Source organism: Schistocerca cancellata, chromosome 2 (genome assembly GCF_023864275.1).
Source record: "Schistocerca cancellata isolate TAMUIC-IGC-003103 chromosome 2, iqSchCanc2.1, whole genome shotgun sequence".
In the NCBI taxonomy this organism is placed as follows: Eukaryota; Metazoa; Arthropoda; class Insecta; order Orthoptera; family Acrididae; genus Schistocerca; species Schistocerca cancellata.
In genome coordinates this window covers 362,070,724-362,096,287 of record NC_064627.1, presented here as the reverse complement: position 1 = coordinate 362,096,287, position 25,564 = coordinate 362,070,724, and the positions used below count along the sequence as shown (strand labels likewise).

Sequence of the window (25,564 nt, the reverse complement as noted above, 5' to 3'; positions counted from 1 at the left end):
ACTTTACAGAAGCTCTCCTGCTCTGGGTTCGCAGGAGAGCTTCTGTAAAGTTTGGAAGGTAGGAGACGAGGTACTAGCAGAAGTAAAGCTGTGAGGACGGAGCGTGAGTCGTGCTTGGGTAGCTCAGTCGGTAGAGCACTTGCCCGCGAAAGGCAAAGGTCCCGAGTTCGAGTCTCGGTCCGGCATACAGTTTTAATCTGCCAGGAAGTTTCAAGAAAATGTATCTATTAAACATGGGCTCTAAAATGCCTGTCTTAAGAGCTATGAGTACTTATTCATCTTTGATGCTATGAAACAAATCTCTTCTACTGCACGGACTTCGCTTTCCATATTTTGGGAAGAGGCAGTATGGACCAAACCAAAGAAAAAATTTCCAGTAAACATGGCATTTGTTCCTCTTCGTTAGTGTGAAACACATCTCTTCTATCGAACAAGTGCTCATAAACCGTCCACACACGACGAGAGTTTCTGCTGCTAATTTTCGTGCTTGCCAAACCCCACCTTGGCAGCAAGGCCACTCGAACTCTTCCCTGTTGAGAACGTTTGGCGTTAGGGACAGGGCCCTCCAACCTGCTCGGAATTTTTATGTTCTACAGCGCCAATTGGACAGAATTTGGCACGATACCGGTCAGGAGGACATCTAACAACTCTGTCAATCAATGTCATGACGAATAACTGCTTGCATATGGGCCAGATGAGGATCAACGCGTTACTGACTCGCTCAATTCGTGAAGCTCTTTGTCTTGAATAAACCGTCAATTTTTCTGAAACTGTAATCTTTTGGCCGGCCGTGGTGGCCGAGCGGTTCTAAGCGCTACAGTCCTGAACCGCGCAACCGCTACGGTCGCAGGTTCGAATCCTGCCTCGGGCATGGATGTGTGTGATGTCCTTAGGTTAGTTAGGTTTAAGTAGTTCTAAGTTCTAGGGACCTCAGATGTTAAGTCCCATAGTGCTCAGAGCCATTTGAACCATTTGTAATCTTTTGTTTTTCTGTACATGTCAATCACATTTATGATTGCCGTCCCATTCGTGTAATTCCTTCGTGGAGGGTCGTCTTTTTTGTTTCTTTATTTTGTTGTTTTCTTCGCTTAGAATGTATAAAGACATGGAGGCCTCGAAGACGAACACGCCAGAAAAAAAAAAAAAAACTGATATGGGAATCAGAGGTGATCGTAGTGTGTACTCAGTGGCAACCCATACCATCGTACCAGGTGATGTGCCAGTGTGCCAATGACGGGTGGAATCTGACGATGTTCGTTTTCCTTGGAGCCTCCATACACGAATATTTCCATCGTCATACTCTTCCTACAATTGGCAAACGTTTGACAAGGCGACGTGGTGCCCTTCCTGTGTCAACTGTTGTCTTTGGGCGCAACATACACCCCAGGCAAATCGGTAAAAAAAAAAGGCGGGGGTATAATTTATAAAAGTTTTGAAACTTCGAGTCCCTGGCTCTCTCAGAAGATGGCTGGACGGTATACAGCCGAAATTGCCGCAGAGGAAGCGAAATTTTATGAAACAAATCTTTGCGCCGCAAAAAAATACGAAGATGCACGATATGATCGTGTGTACGAGGTCACACGTGAGCATATCAATACTAATAATATAACTATAAAACCGTAGTGTCTGTCTTATTTGTGTTTGAACACTCTAATCTCCAAAACTGATAGACGAATTTTCGTTGAGTTTTCACTGGTAACTTAGGCGTACTGCCTTGAGGCAAAGGATAGGCTTTATTTTATCAAAATCGGAAGAGGGAAAAGAAATGATATGGTAATTTAAGATTTTATCAAAAATCTTCTGCTCACCTTAGTACAGACAGGTAATCGGAGAGTCGTGGGGTTACGTCTCTCGGCGGACACATTTTTTTCCATTTCAATTTTTACTTTACTTACGCTGCAGGTACAACGAAATAATGTTCAATATATTGTATTTATTAACATTTTCGTAAAGGCATGAAAAGGAAAGGCAAATGAAAATTTGGGTTTGTAAATAAATTCCAAGGTTCAAATGGCTCTGAGCACTATGGGACTTAACATCTATGGTCATCAGTCCCCTAGAACTTAGAACTACTTAAACCTAACTAACCTAAGGACAGCACACAACACCCAGCCATCACGAGGCAGAGAAAATCCCTGACCCCGCCGGGAATCGAACCCGGGAACCTGGGCGTGGGAAGCGAGAACGCTACCGCACGACCACGAGATGCGGGCTAAATTCCAAGGAATGGATTGTAATTACGGTGTCCACGAGAACTTCATATGTAACATTAAACACTTTTATTGTTTTACAGCTGATGATTTACACATGCTGGGATGATATACATCGTAAAAACGGGAGAAGCAGTAATTTTCTCGACGTCTTGCACACGTTATAAACGCTGCATTTTTACAATTACGTCATTGTTATAAAGTTTCTAAAGAAAATAAACTTGGCTTATATTCGTAAAAGGTTCTCTCCCATCGCACAGTTTCGGAGCAAACAACGCGTAATGCATCATTTCTACAAATACTGGCGAGAAAAGCTGATGATTTTATCTGCGCAGGGTGCCTATCGTTTGCATGCGCCTGCAGGGCGTGCTCGAGAGTGAAAATAAAACTAAGGCAATACAAGTCCTGTACGCTTTAATTACAGTCCCTTTTTGGAAAGTTATACGAAGAGTCCTCGTGCACGCGGATCCTTTCTCGGAAATTTATTTGCTATCCTACATTTTCTTTTCCCTTTCCTCTTCATGTATTTTACGAAAATATTAATAAATACTATATATTGAGCATTATTTCGCTTCACTTGCGGCGAAAGTAATGTAAATGGCTCATGTCTCGTCCAACCAGCGCCCAAAACGCTATTTTTTCTAAACGCTTGGCCATCTGGATCCCCCACTCCTGTCATTTCTGGCCAAGCTCTGGATATGTCATACATTTGGACTAAATTGGTGGTGACGAGTTGTCGCGTCCCATTGTCACCTACTTGCTCCTATACGAGGTAGGGAGCACCTATGAACTGGTCATGATCCGTATTCCAAATATCTATATCGAGCGGGATGTAGGAACACACTAATCTGTGAATGGGGGGAGGGGGGGAGGGGGAAGTTCGGCAGATCTTCTGGTTTTCATGTGCCCTCGTTTCCGGGTAGAGGGAGAAAGCGAATATTAGACTGCGATCTGCAAACGGTTGTAAATGACCAAAACTTATGGACTACAGTTAACACGCCGAATATCTACAAAGCATCTACACGAGTTTCATTCTATAAGACTATGTAGAGGTTCCGAATATCAGAATAAGCAGATCAGAATAATAGGCATGAATATGATTGAGAGGAATTATAAAAATTAAAACTGAAGAAAAAGGCAATGGCCACACACACGTATATGCGTAGACTCGACGACTGCCGAGGCACGCGTCTACCTGTGGGGCAATCTAGAACAGTGTGACAATACTTGCACTTAGTCGACATACCTCCAGTTCTTCCGACGCTGCCAGTGACACATCTAGTAATATAAACTGGAGGCTATTCACTTAAAAGTTGGATTAAATGGTTCTATTCAGTTTTTATTTGATATGTTTCTAATATCCTGTTTTATTTTTACATTAATATTAACATAAATTATTACTAGACACCCATAGAAATTATAAAAATAGATGCACGAACGTACGTATGTATGTATGTTTGTATATTTCACATCTCCTTCTAAACCACTGGACCGATCTTAACCAAAACTAGGACATGTATTATTTACTGTCTGGAAAGAATCACTGTGGGGTGAGAATCACCCACCTATCAAGGTAGTGGGGTGGGGGTGAAAAAGCAATGTAGCCCACGACGCGAGAATTTATATACTTTAGTTATCCAGTATTTGACAATAAAACCAGTTAGGGACTTGCAACAAACTTTACACATAATTTCATACCTTTAAAAAACTTTATCTCGCTAACGACCCCCACACAAAACAGGGAAAGGAAAATAATTTTCGCTTACTAAATATTCATTGTTCATGCAGTATAACTGCCACATGAGGCATGGCGTTTTAATTTATTACTTCTTCACTACTAACTGTATTCGTGACACATTTTGCAGATAGTATACACATATACTACTGAATGTACCAGAAAAATTACATCACTGTACGAAATTTAGTACAGAAGGTACGACGTCATAAACACGAATTGTGTGAAAACTACCGCACATGCAGGACGTTTAAATAAATTACTTCGTGTTGCGAATAGAGTTAGTAAACTCTATTCGCAACACTTTTCCGGACAGTATCCACATTTGCCACTGAACATAGCAACAAAAATATGTCATTCTACGACACATGGTTTAGGAGATATGATGTCATATATTTAGATGCGTGAAAAAATTGCCACATCATGCACGACGTTTTAATTTATTACTTCTTTACTACTCGTACTAACTCGATTCACACATTTCGCAGACAGTAGGCACATACAGCGCTGCATGTACCTGCAAAATTACACTGATGCACCAAAGAAAGCGGTATAGGCATGTGTGTTCAATTACAGAGATAGGCGAACAGGCAGAATACGGCGCTGCGATCGGCAACGCCTATATACTTATAAGAAAACAAGTGTCTGGCGCAGTTGTTAGATCGATTACTGCTGCAATACCGACATTGGATTGCTGATGACTGGAAACATGTTGCATGGTCGGACCATTTTCTTTTTAAATTGTATCGAGCGCATGGACACGTACGGGTACGGAGACAACCTCATGAATCCATAGACCCTGCATGTCAGGCTGGTGGAGACTGAAATGGTGTGGCGCGTGTGCGGTTGGAGTGACATGGGACCCTTGATACGTCCATATACGATTCAGACAGGTGACATGTACGTATGCATCCTGTGTGATCACCTGCGTCCATTCAAACGAAATGATAATTAAATCAAAACCCTAAGCTGTCGACAAGCGTTGATATACATAAACGGGGATAGCTGAAAATGTGTGCCCCGGCCGGGACTCGAACCCGAGATCTTTCGCTTACATGGCAGACGCTCTATCCATCTGAGCCACCGAGGGCACAGAGGACAGTACGGCTGCAGGGATTTATCCCTTACACGCTCCCCGTGAGACCCACATTCCCAACTTAATGTCCACACACTACATTCGTAGTGCCCCTGCCCATTACACACATCACTCGTGGCAGACGATATTACCGAGTCCCGTAAGAGTTCGGGCAATGCGTGTGCATCCAGCGCAGAAGAAGGAGGTCAAAGGCCGGTTAGCCTTAACTATATGACGATGGTATTTGTTATTTCGGACAAGTTAAGGCTAACCGGCCATTGACCTCCTTCTTCTGTGCTGGATGCACACGCATTGACCGAACTCTTACGGGACTCGGTAACATTGTCTGTCGCGAGTAATGAAAGTAATGGGCAGGGGCACTAAGAATGTAGTGTGTGGATATTAAGTTGGGAATGTGGGTCTCACGGGGAGCGTGCAAGGGATAAATCGCTGCAGTCGCACTATCCTCTGTGCCCTCGGTGGCTCAGATGGATAGAGGGTCTGCCATGTTAGCAGGAGATCCCGGGTTTGAGTCCTGGTCGGGACACACATTTTCAACTGTCCCCGTTTATGTATATCAACGCTTGTCGACAGCTTAGGGTCTTGGTTTAATTATTATTTCATTCTAAGAGAGCTACTTGGTCATGTCCGAAAGAACAGATACCATCTTCATATATCATGCATCCATTCATGTCCATTCTGCATTCCGACGGACTTGGACAATTCCAGCAGGACAATGTGACACCCCACACGTCCATAATTGCTACAGTGTGGCTCCAGGAACACTCTTCTGAGTTTAAACACATCCGCTGGTCTCCGAACTATCCAGACAGGGACGTTATTGAGCATATTTGGGATGCCTTGCAACGTGCTGTTCCGAAGAGATCTACACCTCTCGTACTCTTACGGATTTATGGACAGCCCTGCATGGTTCATGGTGTCAGTTCCCTGCAGCACTACTTCCACCATTAGTCAAGTCCATGCCACATCGTGTTGCGACACTTCTGCGTGCTCGCGGGGGCCTTACACGATATTAGGCGGGTGTACCAGTTTCTTTGGCTCTTCAGTGTGTATCATTGTACAGTACATAGTTCAGAAGACACGACATAATAAACATTAAGCTTCATGAAATAAAAGCTACGGGGTTGAAAATGGCTAGACGTGCAGGTGAAATATGTCTACAAATACGCGTTGAATGTGTTAAATATGTGTGAAATATATTTTGCATGTGCTTATGCGAGTAAAGCCACAGTAAACCCCTGGAACGATTTCAATCAAATTTGGCCTATATATTAATTACAATCTGGCAAGAAATACTGCAAGGATAAAAACTACCAGCCCTCCTATTGGGGTGAGCGTGATAACGGGAAGAGAGAAGGGAGGAGATGGACAGACTGCAAGGGGGAAGGAGGGTATAGGCACGAGGAAGAGAAGGTCAGATATAGAGGAAGGAGTGGTGGGGGTGGACGGAGGGGAGAGGAGGAAATGGACAGAGACAGGGGAGGGAAGAGACAGGCAGAGAGATGGGGGAAGAGGAGATGAAAAGACAGAGGGAGGAGGAAATGGACAGAGAGAGGGAAAAGGATGAGAGGGAGAGAAAGAGGGGAGGAAAGGACATAGAAAGGGGAGAGAAGGAGATGGACACAGATAGAAAAGGTGTCGAGACGAACAGGGAGAGAAGAAGAAGATGGACAGAGAGAGGGGCAGGAGAAGACGTCCAGAGAGTGGGGGTTGGAGGAGGTGGACAGAGAGAAGGGGTGGTGGAGTTGGACAGAGAGGGGGGAGGAGGAGGACATGGACTAACAGTAATTTGGAATAAGTACATACCAGGGCAACGTCGGGTATTAAGCTGGTGTAATATAAAGCATTGTATGTCATGAGTATCGAACACGCATGACCTGTTCATAGTCTCACAGTACTCACGGTGAAGAGGAGCGCTGGCACGGGCGTGCAGGTTCGCACGTGGATGAAGGCGAAGGCGACGGGCAAGTGTCCCTCGGCTGCGCCTGCGCGGAACAGCCGCCCCGACGTGAACAGGATGCCGTTGACGCCGCCGAACGTCGACAGCGCCACGAACACCGGCACCGTCCAGCGCGCCGCGCCGAACATGCGGTTGCCGAACGACTGAGAGCAGAGCCGAGAGAGTGGTCACCATATCGAGCGGAAAGTATCGATACTTTACTCACGAGCAGTATCGTAAGACAGATATCATACTTATAAAAGTATCAAACAAGTATTATCGACAGCTTGAGATATCGACACTGATCTTTTATAAAAATATTAAATACTTTTACTGGCACCAATCATTCTGGTACTCCACCAAAGCAATTGGGGACTGTGGGCGAACTACTCGCATCCCTTAAACCACATTGTCAAAGAAACTTCAAGAAGAAAAAATGACTTTTTAACACCAACTGACAAAAAACATGAAGCATCCGGAAGACATGGGCGGTTGTCAATATAACGTCGTATACGTGTACATCGTCGGGGGATGTGTATGTAATGAGAGTAGCAATTCTCTGTGTCAGACAGAACTGCCGACAGAGAGCATTAGGGTTGTTCATATTTACTGTTGTTACGAGGGCTGGTAGGATATGTAATGGGCGTGAACTGCGTCAGATATTGAGTGATCACTGTGAAGGGCATGCAGGTCGTACTCGTGTGAGACAGTGTTACCTGCACCTAGCAGAGTCCGGAAAGGACTTCATTGTGGGTCTACACTTGGACGGCTGGTCGAATCGTGCAATATCCAGATTTGTGGGGCATTAGAATGCGACAGTGGCCCGATGCTGGGCTGTTTGGGAATGTGGGAGCAGGCACACTCGCCGTCAAGGTCTCGGTTGAATTGTGTCTGAACACCACAAGGGAAGATCGCGGTCTTGTGCATCCGAGAACAAGTACTGGACTCCCAGCAACACTCTTGCGTCATCCTGCACCAGCAGCTGTTGGACTAAGCAGTTACCATCCCATGAGTAGGCTGCCGTTAACACCACAACATAAACGGCTATGTTTGGAATGGTACCATCACTGAGAAGATCGGACTGCTGCTGAATGTCTTCGCACTGGGTTCAACGATGAACCGTGATTCTGCACTAACCTGGATGACCCTGGCCGGTCAGTATGGCAGCAACCGAGGAAGAGATCCCATTCCTCCACGCAACCGAGGGAGAGATCCCATTCCTCCAATGCATTGGAGAGGTACAGCGGTGTTACTCTTGGCGTCATGGTACGGAAGATCATCGGGTATGATTTCAGATAATGGCATCTTCGTGATGCTGACTGCTCCCACGGTCAGTACGACCCTCAGATATGTCCCAGATAGAACATGTGTGGGTCCAGCTCGAATCTCGACTCCGTCCTGGTACCACTATCCAGGATATTAAGGACCAGTTACAACAGTTGTGGGTCAACTTGCCTCAGGAGACTATACAACAGCTTTATGACATGCTCCCCAACAGAATCAGTGCATACATCCATGCCAGAGGGTGTGCAACGTATTGAAACAACTAAACTACCGTGAGATATCCTCTCAGCCCATTTAGTTTCATTTCGTTTCCTCTTCGCCTTCTGTGTGCTTCACTCCTTTTGTCAGACAGTGTATAATAGATAGATGATCAATTTTAACAAATTTCGAATAGAATAACACAAGCATTAAGTCAAGTTTTTATTCTCATTTTCAAAAATCTGTAACTTGAAATTATATAACATAATCAGAAAAAAAACAGTTGAATAGTACCAAAAGTAAATAAATCAAATGTAACATAAAAGTACACATTTATTCAACTATGTTTGATCCAGTCGTTTCGATGATAATTTGTAATGTGATTATGACAATATATCTTTGGAAATAAACGCTTTTAGGGAACTGATGTCACTGGAAATGTCTGGCACTCGTTGGCTACTTATTCAGCTGAGAGAATACAAATTTTCGTGTCTTCCCACTGCTCTATAGCATAAGCCCACAGTAGTGATACAAGTGTTGGCAAATGAAGTCTAATTCCATATTTTTGGTCAGCCAGAGTAGGTTCAAAAGGGGCGAGTGCTCCACGTTTCCTCTTTTGTTTGCTGTCTGGTAATATGTCTTATAAGGATTCGAAAAGTCATGCACCGTTTCAAGGGAAGAGTCGCTATATGGTTGGCTGCTGGTACCAGCGGTAGCAGAAGGTTTTCGATAAACGCCTTGTACATATTGCCGTAGCACAAAGTCTGGAAGCCAGGAAGTGTATATTTTTGAATCTTTTATCGAAGAAGCAGAATAATGCAGCCAATTGATCACCTTCAGTTTGTTAAAATCTGCGCTCTATTTGCGTGTTTACCTTCACTTTTACTACCTCTATTACACTGCTGTCATCAAGCTTACTTAAACAATTTATCTGCGATTTCAAGCAGTTGACCACTGGTATACCTTTGCTTATAGTCATATATTGCTCACCTGATAGTTCTTTGGTGACAAGTGGTTCTAAATATTAACACTCAGTTATTCTACACTTCTAATGGTTTGTCTTAAACACAAAAAACTTGTTTCCGTAGGGGCCAGTCCAGTGTACCGCTGAAGCATGTAATAAATAGAATTCCAATGAGTATTTTCATCTAAAATCAACTTAACGGATGTAAAAGTTTGTTTTATCCCGGTAACGCCAATGTAGCAGTAACTTTCTGAATGGCACTTGACTCGAAATATTTAACAATATCTCTTACCTTGTAGACCAATAAATAAAAATCCTTGGTTGTTATTGCAAATTCAGCAATAAGATTTACTGAGTGCGCAGAACAAAATAAGTACTTGTAATTTTGTTACACCTGCTTCCATGTTGGTGCCAACACCAATCATGACACCAAAATTTTAGGTACATAATAAAAATGTAACGAAAGGAACTTTTAGTACGGGCCCTGCTGAAAGTGCTGATATAAATAAAAGTATAAACTGAAAAATATTGTCTGGAAAGTATAGGTATCGAAAAGAAAGCACTAGATATCAACAGATATCCATACATTTTCTGTGTTGCTAGCCCTAAGAGAGTAAATCAGCTGCTGAAACTGGCAGCTGTTCTATACAACCCGTTAGGGCTACATTGTGGAACCACGGTGAAGGCTCCTTAGGAAGGTGGCACCAAAAGTTCTCAGCCTTGCCCATAGATTGCATAGCTAGATGCGTGATATTTTTCCCACAGAGGTTGGTAGAACTTCTAGCAAACTGAGTGTGTAATTTCAAGTCATTCAAAAATGGTTCTGAGCACTATGGGACTTATCTTCTGAGGTCATCAGTCCGCTAGAACTTAGAACTACTTAAACCTAACCAACCTAAGGACATCACACACATCCATACCCGAGGCAGGATTCGAACCTGCGACCGTAGCGGTCGCGTGGTTCCAGACTGTAGCGCCTAGAACCGTTCGGCCACTCCGGCCGGCTCAAGTCATTCCATCCAGCACTTGGCTGCAGTAGAGTGGAAATGGAAAACGTCCTACGTGCCACATCTCGCGTTTGTCAGGAGAATGAAAAAAAAAAGAAGATATATCGCTGTTTGTACGTAACTGATTGGTATCCAGAAAATCGAGAAAGTGTTCTGTTACCATAGAAGTATGCTGCTCATCGCATCACTGCAAAAAACAATGAGACAAATCAGAAAATAAATACTTTATTAAGAACTTTCTAAGTGCCTTAAGAGGAAAATGAGTGATTCTATGGGCCAAAAAGAAACTTTGGTTCTTGCAAGGAAGAAAATAGCAGCCAGCCACTGTTAATAATGCTATTTATTTAAATAAATAGCACTGTTGCCGATTTAAAACCAATAGCTTCTCCTTCAGACGGTGTTCATGTTTGTATTAGATTTGTCGTTGTTTACATTAGTTATTGGCTGTTTTGTTCCGACAACAAATCAAGCAACAACAAATGTAATGTGAACGTGAAGAGCCGTTTTAAGATGAATCTGGAGGATGTTTGGTTTGTGGGGCGCTCAACTGCGTGGTTATCAGCGCCCGTACAATTTCCCAACCTTTGCTCAGCCCAATTTCGCCACTTTCCTGGATGATGATGAAATGATGAGGACAACACAAACACCCAGTCATCTCGAGGCAGGTGAAAATCCCTGACCCCGCCGGGAATCGAACCCGGGACCCCGTGCTCGGGAAGCGAGAACGCTACCGCGAGACCACGAGCGGCGGACTTAAGATGAATCTGCCGAATCGAAACTGTAACGGCGCTATTTGTGTAAATGAACAGCATAATACTGGCTAACTGCTACTTTCCTCTCTGCAAGAACCAACTTTTATTTTGTTCTCAAAAATGTTAGTTTTCAGCAAAATAGCAGAAAGAACGGTTATGTTCCAAGTGCCATTAATACTGAGGAGCTACGTTTAAATGGCTCTGAGCACTATAGAACTTAACTTCTCAGGTCATCAGTCCCCTAGAACTTAGAACTACTTAAACTTAACTAACCTAAGGACATCACACACATCAATGCCCGAGGCAGGATTCGAACCTGCAACTGTAGCGGTCGCGTGGTTCTAGACTGTAGCGCCTAGAACCGCTCGGTCACTCCGCCGGCGAGCTACGTTTTATTTGTGATAATAATGAAATAAAGCATTAAGTAATGATTATAAAGAATCCGCCTCGATTGCAAATAGAAACCGGATGTTCACCTAGGTTTCGGCGCGGATAACCACACCTTCTTCGGAACACAGTAAAACCACAAACTGCCTAAAGAGGCATGGTCCAACATTAATACAAAACTCCCAAAAGGGCAAAAGACTCGCATAAAATGTAAAATAAACGGTACGTATGTACCATGTCAATAGCTGTACTTAGCTCAAACGTCAGAAGCGTGCTTTCTCACCCCAACCAACGTTTGGTGGTCCGCGGGCTCTCAGGTAAACTGAGGTGGCGCCGGCAGCTAGGCTGTGATAATATCGGAAAGGAACCCGCATGCGCAAGTTGAGAAATCGTCTTCTTCCATGTGATTGGCATAAAATGTGTTACGAAAGTGATCCGATGACCGGGTCGAAGGCGCAGGAAGTTAATGCTTGTGTATGTATAATGTCCTTGCTCGAGGACGATTTTATAGAACTATAGAACGTGGATTGGCTGAAACTATACATGTGGGATAGCAAATTCCACGGAAGGTCAAAACGCATGCACGCAGGACGGACAAAATACCATCAGCTAGAAGCAGGCTAAAAATATGGGGGATGAAAAACCCATTTCTCAATTACTTGGGGTCGGTGACAGTATTTGATGACTACGCTTGGATAAGCACGTAAAGTTACTATATTAAATTCTAAGCGCTACTGACCAGAAAAGGTCAAATTAGTATGCCAAGCTTAACGTAATTGCGTGAAAGGACGTACAACGTCGCCTTCATTGCCCTTAATGTCTAATGACAGACAGAGGTCATTTTGAATAGTGCTATCGGTTATGTACCAATTGTGTAAAAAGACCTAAAGTTAAACTACTTTCTTAAAATCAGGTACTTGGGATACTGACCACGAAGCTTAATCAAGTGAGGTCTGTGAACGCATATAGCGTGAAACAGACAAACTACCTTTAAGTTCTAATAGCTGTTGACGTGAAAGGTCAAATAATGTAACGGGCTTAAAATAATGTTGGACCACGCCTCTTTAGGCAGTTTGTGGTTTTAGCGTGTTCCGAAGAAGGCGTAGTTATCCGCGCCGAAACCTAGGTCAACATCCGGTTTCTATTTGCAATCGAGGCGTATTATTTATAATCACTTAATTATTCACGATTACTGACGCGCTTGCAATGTTAAAAGTTCTCAAAATCATTAAGTTTTTAACTAGTAAAACCTTGGAGCTCCAGAGGGAAGCACAGCTTGCCAGAAAGACCATGCGTCATTTACTGACGCACGTTCTGGATGGTTTTTAACACCTGCATCAAGCATAGGAACATGCAACAGAGTACAGAACTGAAGACGCGGTTCTCTTTTGTTTTTAAATGTCACATAGAACGCTTTCTATTTTCACTATTCACCTGGCTGAGAAAGACGTGGTACGTGAATCCACGGAAATGGAAAAATCGAATAACTTGACACAGCTTTTCTTATTTTCGTTATTTAAAGAAGGTTTGATGGCAATCATGAGTTATAGTGTATAAGTATGCTGACCCTTTCCCTTCAGTATACACCGTGGAAGACATGGGTTACCTTAGAAGCGTCCACGATGCCACGATGGTGCACATGCAGGACCTCCGAAACGTTGAAATACATCACAAATGGTCATAAAAGTGCATTTGGAAGATCAGCAACTGAAGTTATGTAAAATTGCTTCATCTGTAGGGGTTTCTAAACAACGTGTCGTCTACATGTTGCGTTAAGAATTTGCACGTGAGAAATCTTTGTGCAAGATGGATTGCGCTCCTACTACTATCACAAATGAATTCACACACAGATTTCCATTACGCGTTTGAATTTCCATTAAGCGTTCTGTGTGTGTTCGTAAAAATAAAAGTTATTTTCTGCGTCGGTAAGTGACAATGTACGAAACAAGGTTTCACCACTGCCCACCAGAATTCAAACAACAATTGAAACAACGGAGAGAAGCCGGTTCTTCAGCACCAAAGAGGCCGAAGACGATGACATCAGCGGAAAAGATCATTCTATCGGTGTTTAGGGATGTGAAATGATTTCTGTTAGTTGAGTCTTTTAAAAAAGATGAAACGATAGCTTATTCTAACATTCTACGAGGTTTGACTGAAAAGTAATGCCTCCACCTTCGTAGCTCTTCAACAGTTGGCAGCATTGGTATGCGGCAGGTACTGACTTGTTCCGTAGCCTCATCTCTACAGCTCCAGTTAGCAGGAAGCCTTAGCATTGAACGGTTGTGTTGTTACTGTGTAAAGTATGGAATCCTGAACAGACGGTCGGTCAGTGCGATTTTAGCAATGTGCAGTCATTGAATTCTTGATAGAAGAAGGTGTCACCCCAAAGGAGATTCATCAGAGAATGAAAGCAGTTTATGGTGATTGTGTTGATGTGAGTACTGTGCGTCGTTGGGCGAGTAAGTTTGAAGATGTTGAGGCGGGAACATCTGACCTGCGTGACAAAGAGTTGGACGTTCTGTGACAGCAACCACCGAATTTCACAAGCAAAATGTTGACAGATTGATTCAGGACGATCGTCGTATCACTCAGAGAGAAACTGCAAGCACAATTGGCAGTTCACAAGAACGTGCGAGTCACATTATTGCTTTGCTTGGCTATCGGAATATCTGTGCACGATGGGTACCCCGGATGCTGACCCCTGAAATGGAAGCACACAGACTTCAAATTTACCAGAAACTCCTCTCGCGTTACGAGAATGAAGGTGACGCCTTTCTCTATTCAATTGTGACAGGAGACGAAACGTGGATACACCATTACGATCCGGAGACGAAACGTCAGCCTATGGAATATCGACATAAAGACTTGCCCCAGTAAAAGAAATTCAAGACGCAGCCCTCAGCTGGAAAAATAACAGTATTCTGGTACGCAGATGGTGTTATCTATGTTGATTTCCTTGATCGTGGAACAACAATAAATTCAGAGCGTTGCATCACAACGCTGCGAACTCTGACCCGACGGCTAACAAGGGTCCGAAAGGAAAAGGAAAATGTTTTCCTGCAGCATGACAATGCCAAACGACACACTTCACGTGCCACCACAGAAGAACTTCAGTGACTGAGCCTTACCACCGTATGGAATCCTCCATACAGTCCAGATTCAGCACCGTCTGACTTCCATCTGTTCCCGATAGTGAAAGACGATCTGCGGGGACGTCATTATGCTTCTGATGAAGACGTTGAGAGAACTGTGAGACTGTGGTTGCGGAAACAGAGTGTCGACTTCTTCCGTGGCAGAAATGTATCCAATTGGCAGGTGATTATGTGGAAAAGTGAATATTGGTAATTAAAGATCACATTCTAAGAATTATTTCTGCGTTTGATTTATTAAAATATTCCCATCCAAACCCAATAAACAAATTCATGCAACCCTCGTAACAGATCTAAACGGAAAAAAAGATGTTGGAAAAAAGAGATGTTGGTTTTAAAAGTACAAATCATGTTTCATCAAGACATTTACTTGCTCATTAAAGTGTCTTGGCAATGACAAAACAAAGATATCTGCTGTTTTTAAGTGTTAGAATAAGTACTCCAGATTTTGATCCCTCAAGCTCACAAGGTCTTCCTTTTTCAGCGTTTTCCGTCCGACTAAGAAACGATTACAACTGTGCACGAGAATTTTACAGCACTTCCCGATGAACACTACAAATGTGGAATAACTTCACTGCAGTACACACTTTTTGGTTACACTCTATTTTTAAAACTTTAGACAAATTAAGGATTCCGTTTGTTCGTGTGATTATCCACATACACATATTGATCAAAGTAAGGCCCGCAGTCGGCCAACCAAGTATAAGCCTACCAGCAGTTTTGAAGAGGTTTCTTGTAAATGTCTTATTTCTAACGGATTTTCAGTAATCAAAACTGCAAATTTTCGTATTGATATAAAATATTTTAAGCTATACCAAAAGCGTTAACATTGCGTATTTTGAACTGATGCCAATGAAGAGTGCATGAATCAAGATGGTAAAAGACCAAGCACAAGCTTTGTAAAATAACTAAAGCGCTCTTTGTCATTGCGCATAAATATTACAAACGAGATAATCCACAGATTGAATAAGTACAGTATTTGTTTAGGCTTCGTAATCATAAAATAAGGGCGGATAACTGCGAGAAGCCACACTACTACAGCTGTATTTTAAAGAACTACACGTATCACAAATAATGTAATGTGATAATGTAGTATTCTCGCAGCCATTACGTTATAATCATACAGAGAATATATGCAGCTGAAATAAAACCACAGCATAGTAGTATCAGCAGTAAGTAACTGACATTGCTTGGCCTTTGTAGTGAACTTTTGCGAGCTTTTTACCATTTTTCAAACATTCAGCAAGCTGTAGGAAAGAGACCAGCAATCACAAACTGTCACTATTAAGCTCTAAAAGCGCAAGTTTCGTTACGGAACAGCTGTGAACGATCCGCACACTGTTTTTCACGCCCTGGCGTTCCAATAGGCAACCAACACAGCTAAGTTCTCCTACAGGTTGCATACCACGCAGGCAAAAGTGAACGTTTCAATCGTGATGAGCAAAACTGCTTTAATCCTGTTGGTTTTCTGCAGAATTTGTCAGCGTAAATTTATACGTTCTTCCCGATTTACGAATGTGAAAAAAAATTATTTTTACTTTTGCAATACTGTACGGTATGCATCGCAGTAACATAGATAACACTCACATTACCTGTGAAAGTATTAAACCCGAGAACTACAAAAATAGATTTCACAACGTTGTGGATTTTATATTTTCTACACAAAAATGGACAGAAAACCAAGTACACTACTACCATTACCAACGTTGGAGATTTTCGACATTTTAGGAGAACATAATGAAATCCTGATGTTCTTTTCAGTGAGATGAACGAATTGGGAAAATGTTGCAGCCTTCAATGTGGCTATCTGTAACCCGCAAAGCACGCTGAAGTCCAACCAAAACATTTTCGAAGTAATCTTTCGATGAGTCTATTGGACTTCGTAATGTGTCAAAAGAATATTTCGCCGTGTGCGAGTCAGGGTAGTTGTAGGGTACGCAGTAGCAGAGGAGCGTTTGCGGACGTATTGTCATTGCTGCCGCACTTAAAACGGTTTCGCAATTTCTTACACAAAAGATGAGTTAATATAGTATGACTCTGGTCTGTTCTAGTGAAGGAGAAAGATGTATTTAGCAACTATACTGTATAGGCTACTTTATGTATTATAGTTCAATGCATGAGCGCAATTACAACTGCAGTTCCGTTTTCACTGTCTGGAGAATATTTATTGTAATAAACCTCTGGTTAGAGGTATTTTGAATTAAGTATTTAATTCTTAAATACTAATCTAACCTCATATCAACGTTTTTTGTTTCATTTTTACACATACACGAGTGGGATGGTGTCGGTGTGAGAACATTTCGAATTGGAAGAGTTCGTCCACGCATGGTGCACCCTTTCCTGCAGCATGACAATGCTAGAACACACACGAGCGCTGCTACATTCGCAGCAATCCGAAACCTTGGGCTCACTACCATACATCATCCTCCATAGAATCCCGACTTGGTCCCATCTGATTTTCATCTGCTTCCAAAACTTAAACAACACTTTCGAGGACTTCATTCAATAGTGGTGAAGTCCTCGAAAGTGTTGTTTAAGTTTTGGAAGGAGATGAAAATCAGATGTGACCAAGTCGGGATTCTATGGAAGATTTTCTTTGTTTGTATTCCACTTTTTGTAAATAAACTTTTCGAATCTCACTTATTTTCCCTAGCATTTATCCTGTATAGTATGGGGACCGCTTTTTCAGGATTTGGAAATTCTATTTCCAGTATTTAACTTTGTGGGCGGATGACCTTCCCTACCACAGTCGTTAAGGTACTTTAAGGGAGCGGAGTCGTGTGCTCCATTTGTGAATCTCGTAAACATCGTTCTGTGTGATATAGTCGTTTTAACTGTTTGTGTATCGTGTTCTCTGAGGCGGAATGTGAGGACTAGCCCAGGATTTGCCTAAACAAGTGTGGGAAACCGTCTAAAAACCACACTTGGGCCGGCAGGTGTACCAGACAACGGGCGAACAGGGTTTGGCTCGTCTCCCCGTCTCGGAAGCCAGCACGCTGCAGTTTACGACGTACACTGACAAGCCAAAACATTACGAGCACTCCCCCCGCGTCACTGAATGCCGCCTAGTGGCATTGCGGACACCTGACACGTTAACAGAAGTATGTAAGCGGAACACATGGGGAACTCCATCGAGATAAGCGACTTCGACAAAGGGTAGATTATTATTACGCAGAACCTGTGAACTAGTATCTGGTCGAATGTTCACGTGCTACTTTCGTGAGCATTTAAGGAAAGAGGCAGGAGGACAGTAAAACTACCACCATGCGCTAAATGGTTGGACGTCCACGACTCTTCATAGAACGTGGGGTTCGGAGGCTCGTCTGCTCTCTAAAGTAGGACAGATGGTGATCTGTGGCATCTCTGCCGAAAGGGCACAATGCTGGTGCATGCAAAAGTGTTGCGGAGCACACAGTTCATCGTACGTTGTTGAACATGGAGCTACGCAGTAGACTAACCCCACTTGGTTCAGTGTTGACCCTAGGACATCATCAACTACGATTGCAGTGGGCACGGGATCATCGGGATTCCATCGTCGATCAATGGGAACTTGTCGGCTCTTCGGGTGAATCACATTTTTGCTACACAGGTCACTGGTTGTCTCCACAAAAACCGTCATCGAGGTGAACGGTGGCTCGAAACGTGCAGCGTGTCACGGACGCTGGCTGGTTGGAGCAATTATGCTGTGGGAGACATTCTTCTGCACTTGCGAGGGACCTGTGATAGTAATCGAAGCCACGCCGACAACTGCGAACCACTTGCGTCCCTTCATGCTTGATGCCTTCCCTGATGGTGATGTCATCATACACTCCTGGAAATTGAAATAAGAACACCGTTAATTCATTGTCCCAGGAAGGGGAAACTTTATTGACACATTCCTGGGGTCAGATACATCACATGATCACACTGACAGAACCACAGGCACATAGACACAGGCAACAGAGCATGCACAATGTCGGCACTAGTACAGTGTATATCCACCTTTCGCAGCAATGCAGGCTGCTATTCTCCCATGGAGACGATCGTAGAGATGCTGGATGTAGTCCTGTGGAATGGCTTGCCATGCCATTTCCACCTGGCGCCTCAGTTAGACCAGCGTCGTGCTGGACGTGCAGACCGCGTGAGACGACGCTTCATCCAGTCCCAAACATGCTCAATGGGGGACAGATCCGGAGATCTTGCTGGCCAGGGTAGTTGACTTACACCTTCTACAGCACGTTGGGTGGCACGGGATACATGCGGACGTGCATTGTCCTGTTGGAACAGCAAGTTCCCTTGCCGGTCTAGGAATGGTAGAACGATGGGTTCGATGACGGTTTGGATGTACCGTGCACTATTCAGTGTCCCCTCGACGATCACCAGTGGTGTACGGCCAGTGTAGGAGATCGCTCCCCACACCATGATGCCAGGTGTTGGCCCTGTGTGCCTCGGTCGTATGCAGTCCTGATTGTGGCGCTCACCTGCACGGCGCCAAACACGCATACGACCATCATTGGCACCAAGGCAGAAGCGACTCTCATCGCTGAAGACGACACGTCTCCATTCGTCCCTCCATTCACGCCTGTCGCGACACCACTGGAGGCGGGCTGCACGATGTTGGGGCGTGAGCGGAAGACGGCCTAACGGTGTGCGGGACCGTAGCCCAGCTTCATGGAGACGGTTGCGAATGGTCCTCGCCGATACCCCAGGAGCAACAGTGTCCCTAATTTGCTGGGAAGTGGCGGTGCGGTCCCCTACGGCACTGCGTAGGATCCTACGGTCTTGGCGTGCATCCGTGCGTCGCTGCGGTCCGGTCCCAGGTCGACGGGTACGTGCACCTTCCGCCGACCACTGGCGACAACATCGATGTACTGTGGAGACCTCACGCCCCACGTGTTGAGCAATTCGGCGGTACGTCCACCCGGCCTCCCGCATGCCCACTATACGCCCTCGCTCAAAGTCCGTCAACTGCACATACGGTTCACGTCCACGCTGTCGCGGCATGCTACCAGTGTTAAAGACTGCGATGGAGCTCCGTATGCCACGGCAAACTGGCTGACACTGACGGCGGCGGTGCACAAATGCTGTGCAGCTAGCGCCATTCGACGGCCAACACCGCGGTTCCTGCTGTGTCCGCTGTGCCGTGCGTGTGATCATTGCTTCTACAGCCCTCTCGCAGTGTCCGGAGCAAGTATGGTGGGTCTGACACACCGGTGTCAATGTGTTCTTTTTTCCATTTCCAGGAGTGTAACTGTCCCTCTCTCGGAGCCAGAACCGTGCTACTGTGGTTTGAGGAGCGTTATAACGAACTCACGTTCTGGGGTACTACGTATCGATCCATGCGGAACGCCCATATTAGTACGTGGCTGCAACACAGGCGCTGACTCTGGCATCCGGTCGATCGCACAGATGGTGAATACTGTCCTGGGATACGTTATTACACGCCTGCTCAACCAGTTCACATAGTTCTGTAAGAGTCGTTGTTGACAAGTCGCACGAGTCACTTCTGGTCCAATCCCACACGTGCTCAATTAGGGACGAGTCCAGAGACCATGCAGCCAGGGAAGTTGTTGCACGTCTTGCAGAACCCGTTGGGTTTCACGGGCTGTATGTGTGCTATTGGAATAACCTTCCTATTGCAAGAACTGCAAAAGAACCTGTCTAACAACAGTCTGCACGTACCGAGCGCTACTTAGCGGGCACTCCAGAAACACCAAATGCGAACGAGGGTTTCAGTTCATCGCACCCCACACAGTAAGGCCTGTGTTGGGGCCAGGGTGTCTTGGACGAAAGCACTCTACAACACAGCGTTTACCAGGACGACCATGCAGGTAGAATCTGTTTTTATCGCTGAAGACCATGACGCGCCATTCCATCTTCAAAGTGATCCTCTGACGATACCAGTCGAGGGTGCACGTCAAAATGGTTCAAATGGCTCTGAGCACTATGGGACTTAACAGCTGCGGTCATCAGTCCCCTAGAACTTAGAACTACTTAAACCTAACTAACCTAAGGACATCACACACATCCATACCCGAGGCAGGATTCGAACCTGCGACCGTAGCAGTCGCGCGGTTCCGGACTGAGCCCCTAGAACCGCGAGACCACCGCGGCCGGCGGGTGCACGTCGATGATGTGGTGTGAGTGGAGGGCTAGGGCTGTGCATGCCCATCGTCGCACTGCTAATAACCGGTTCGCAACAGTTCGTCTTGACACGTCTGGACTCACGAGCTCTCTTATTTTTGTGGTAGTTGTACGATCCGCCACTGCTGCCCTTACATTACGACGATCCTGGTGGGCTGTGTGGACGTACAGAATCTCGTCTACAGGTGTGAGAATGTTCACGTGACCAGTGATACCAGCGTCGTTGCTCAACTGACGCAGCGCGTCCAACTTGTGTGGCAGGTCTCCGAAAGAACCATCCTTCCATTCGGAGTGCCACAAAATGATCCCTTTCAAACTCGCTCAGTTGGCTGTAGGAAGCACGAATGTGTCTCCGTGGTTTGGTTGGGTTGTGTTGTTTGGGGAAGGAGACCAGACAGCGAGGTCATCGGTCTCATCGGATTAGGAAAGGATGGGGAAGGAAGCCGGCCGTGCCCTTTCAGAGGAACCATCCCCGCATTTGCCGGGAGTGATTTAGGGAAATCACGGAAAACCTAAAGCAGGATGGCCGGACATGGGATTGAACCGTCGTCCTCCAGAATGCGAGTCCAGTGTTCCGTGGTTTGGTTGCCTACGTGCTTCACACGTGTGCACCACACCAAAACCATTACCAGTACATCTATTATGGAAATGAGCGTTTTGCGGCATTGGCCGGGAGGCCCCTTACGTGACAGGTCCGGCCGCCTTGGTCCAGGTATTATTACATTCGACGCCACATTGAGCGACCTGCACGCCGGATAGGGATGAAATGATGAGGAAGATAACACAACACCAAGTCCCTGAGCGGACAATATCCCTTATCCAGCCGGGAGTCGAACCCGGGCCCCTTAGGACGGCTGACCATTCAGCCATCGGAGCGAATAGTACATCTACTGTGCCCCAGGTGGAATACATCGTCATCGTATCAAAATCGATGAGGTCTTTCCAGGTGTACATATTTTGTTTCTAGCAGTGTAGAAAACATCCATTTTAACAATTTTAAACAGCCGCATGTGGTAAACTGGTTTTCATTTTCCAAAATTTTCCTGCACCTATGAAGACATTCACCAGTTCGTGAAATGCGAACTCACCACGGCGACGGCGGCTGAGGACAGCATCTCTTCCGGTGACACGACGGCAAAGTAGGCCAGGTTGGCCAGCACGTACGTCAGCGTCACTATGGGCATCGCTATCCAGATGGCGCGCGGCAGATTCCTGCAACAACAACAATATCAGCACTGCGTCGTCAGCTTGCTACACGATGTGTGCGCATATATGTGAACGTATTTCGTGACTTTTATTCCAGGATACAATGCATTTCGAGCGTCTGGGGCTCATCTTCAGGTGCTTGATCAAATTTATGTTTGCACTAGCTCTGTTAAAGAGTACACAGGTATATTACAAGGTGGCACATTGTGACTACAATTTTTACGAAACAATGATAAAACCGAAGAATTACTTACTGTTTCCAGTAGTGGTTATATAGTTTTTAAGCACCGTACGAACAGACATATTTATATGCCTACAGATGCTTTTCTCTCACATCACACACTGCGTAAACAAAATTAAAACAAGTCAAAGAATATCCTAATTTAAAGCTGTTACATTTCCACATACACACAGGGATTGCTATTTCAAACATCATAAAACGATGTTACTTTATTATTTATACATAGATGTCATTTACAAAAAAAGAACTATCTATGCAAGTATCAGATGTGACTTTATGTTATGAAATTTCTATTAAATACTTGTTTGTTTAAGGAGAAACAGAATTCTGAAATTGCTGAAAAAACTGTCGCTGCTCAACTCTGTTCATTTAACATGTCTTACGAAAAAAACCTCTGTGTAGAGCGTAGTTAGGGTGTTGTGAATGTCAGTGTGTGTCTTTTCAGGTACATACGGTTGGTTACTGAGGATTTATCAAAGGGGCTGAGCCTGAAAACACCAGTGTGCTCTTTATAGCGAGTATGTAAATTCTTTGTCTTTTGCCTACATGGAATGCAGGGCAACTGTTACACAGTAGTTCATCTATTCCATTTGTTCTATTATCAGGATGTTTATGTTCATTTTATTGAGCAAGTGGTGTCCACGTTTGTTGTTCATCCACAAAGATACTTTTATATTGGTATTTATTATTAAGTTAGCAATTTTTTGCGATGCTGAGCCTAAATAGTGAATGCTTCTGAAGATTTATTTGGTGTCAGTTGTTTTTTCTGTAATGCTTCGGTTACTGATATTGATCTGTGTGTTGTCGGACAGTCTATCACCCTTTTTAGTCAGTACTCAGTGTTCATTGCAGATGCTTTGAAGGTATCTACGTGGGCGAGCAGAAAAGTAACGGCTCCGAATTCTTTCAAAAACGGTTCAAATGGCTCTGAGCACCATCGGACTTACCGTCTCAGGTCATCAGTCCCCTAGAACTTAGAACTACTTAAACCTAACTCACCTAAGGACATCACACACACCCATGCCCGCGGAAGGATTTGAACCTGCGACCATAGCGGTCGCGCCGTTCCAGACAAGCGCCTAGAACAGCTCGGCCACAGCGGCCCGCTCCGAATTCTTTATGTGAAAGCTTTTAGAGCTTTTTAAATAAAACAAACTTTATTAACATTCTGCATCTTTATTCTTCGTGCCTACATATTTATTTCTCAACATAGTCACACTGGTGACAAACATATTTCTCCCAACGAGAAACCAGTCTACTGACATCGTCACTTAGAATTTTTGACTTTTTTGATGGGGTCACAACCTCAAGTCTTCGCAGGTGAACATTAAGTTATGGAAACTGATGAAAATCGGATGAGAGCAAGTCGGTACTGTATGGAGGATGACCGACGACAGTGAACCCGAGTGTTGCGGATGTCTTAGTGCTCGTATATGGTCTGACATCATCATGCTAAAGGACGTGGTTTTCCACATGTCGCCGATCTATTCGAATTCCAAACTCGATTACAGTATGTTCCGGCGTATCGACAAGGGCCGGCACGAAGATGAAGAACGCAACAGCAGAGAGACCTTGAGACAACGCCAGCCTATAGCACGCTGACCTATGACGTCACTACGACAGGAGCGGCCTCTGTCCGAAGAGAATATAAGCGCCGCTCCTGCCAGCCCCGGCCGTGATGTCCTCCTCCCCTCCATCTACCCCTCCTATCAACTTTGATCCTCCCCACCCCCAACTTCCTGTGTCCTTTCCTTTAGGCACCTTCCCTCCCCTCTCTTTCCTTTTCCCCCATCCCCCTTCCTCCGCCCCTCTTCCCCCGCGCTTCCCCTCCCCCTTCCTCCCTCCCCCCCTCTCCCCTGCCCATGGAATCTCTGCTTTCCCCTCTCCCTCTCCCACTCCCCTTCCCCCTCCTCCACTCTTGGCAGGTCCCCAGACTCGCACACGCTCAGTGAACATTCGCGCGCCGGAGATCATCGCCATCAGTGTCTCGTGTGTGTGCCTTCGTTTGTGCTTAGTGTTATTTCGCCATCACGCCACCACTGTTCACGTGTGCCATCGCCGTCGTCCATGTTATGTGCGCCGTGTCAATGGGTTTTAGTGTTTTTTCTTGTCCAGCGTGAATGGCTTCATGTATCTTGTTTTTGTGTCTACAGTTTTTACCCGCCATTTTTATTGTATTATCTGTCACTACTTTATGTCATTTATTGTACCACTCGCTGCTGAAGAGCAGCGTACTATGCTGCTGACAGCCCACCTTTGTACAAGGTGTATAAAATAACAATAAAGAGAAAAAAAAGAAAAAAGAAAAAAAACCAGCCCCGGCCGGACAGTAGAAGACCGGCTCTAGCAAAGGGACAGTAGAAGACAGACACTAATAGACCAGGACAGAAGACACGTGAATTGTGATCCATATCCATTACTTGAATGGATTTTGTATAAAGTGACGGACATTGATTGTTTGCATGTCGCCAATCGCTTCTGATACGTTCTTGTAAACGACAGTTAAATATTGTCAATCTACTTTATTGTAATAAAAACCATTAATGTGATTTGCTTGAATTGTTGTACAGCTATCCGAGAAATCAGCATCGTTTAGACACCCTATAAGATACGAGTGGGCAGGAACCCACACAGTACACTATTTCTCATGCACCGACATACACTCCTGGAAATGGAAAAAAGAACACATTGACACCAGTGTGTCAGACCCACCATACTTGCTCCGGACACTGCGAGAGGGCTGTACAAGCAATGATCACACGCACGGCACAGCGGACACACCAGGAACCGCGGTGTTGGCCGTCGAATGGCGTTAGCTGCGCAGCATTTGTGCACCGCCGCCGTCAGTGTCAGCCAGTTTGCCGTGGCATACGGAGCTCCATCGCAGTCTTTAACACTGGTAGCATGCCGCGACAGCGTGAACGTGACCCGTATGTGCAGTTGACGGACTTTGAGCGAGGGCGTATAGTGGGCATGCGGGAGGCCGGGTGGACGTACCGCCGAATTGCTCAACACGTGGGGCGTGAGGTCTCCACAGTACATCGATGTTGTCGCCAGTGGTCGGCGGAAGGTGCACGTGCCCGTCGACCTGGGACCGGACTGCAGCAATGCACGGATGCACGCCAAGACCGTAGGATCCTACGCAGTGCCGTAGGGGACCGCACCGCCACTTCCCAGCAAATTAGGGACACTGTTGCTCCTGGGGTATCGGCGAGGACCATTCGCAACCGTCTCCATGAAGCTGGGCTACGGTCCCGCACACCGTTAGGCCGT

At 45.1% G+C, this 25,564-nt stretch overlaps 1 protein-coding gene and 1 non-coding gene across 2 annotated transcripts in view; one reads left to right on the top strand and one right to left on the bottom strand.

The window, feature by feature from the left end:
* Positions 1 to 25,564, bottom strand: part of LOC126161754 (large neutral amino acids transporter small subunit 1) — a 336,636-nt gene that overhangs the window by 17,793 nt on the left and 293,279 nt on the right. Inside the window, exons 4-5 of the mRNA XM_049917803.1 lie at positions 21,933 to 22,056; positions 6,944 to 7,144 (exon numbers count right to left, since the gene is read on the bottom strand). Of these exons, the coding sequence (XP_049773760.1) occupies positions 6,944 to 7,144; positions 21,933 to 22,056 (325 nt within the window). The remainder of the gene's footprint in view (positions 1 to 6,943; positions 7,145 to 21,932; positions 22,057 to 25,564) is intronic.
* Positions 112 to 186, top strand: Trnas-cga (transfer RNA serine (anticodon CGA)). Its single transcript has one exon. It is a non-coding gene; the product is annotated as a tRNA-Ser (tRNA).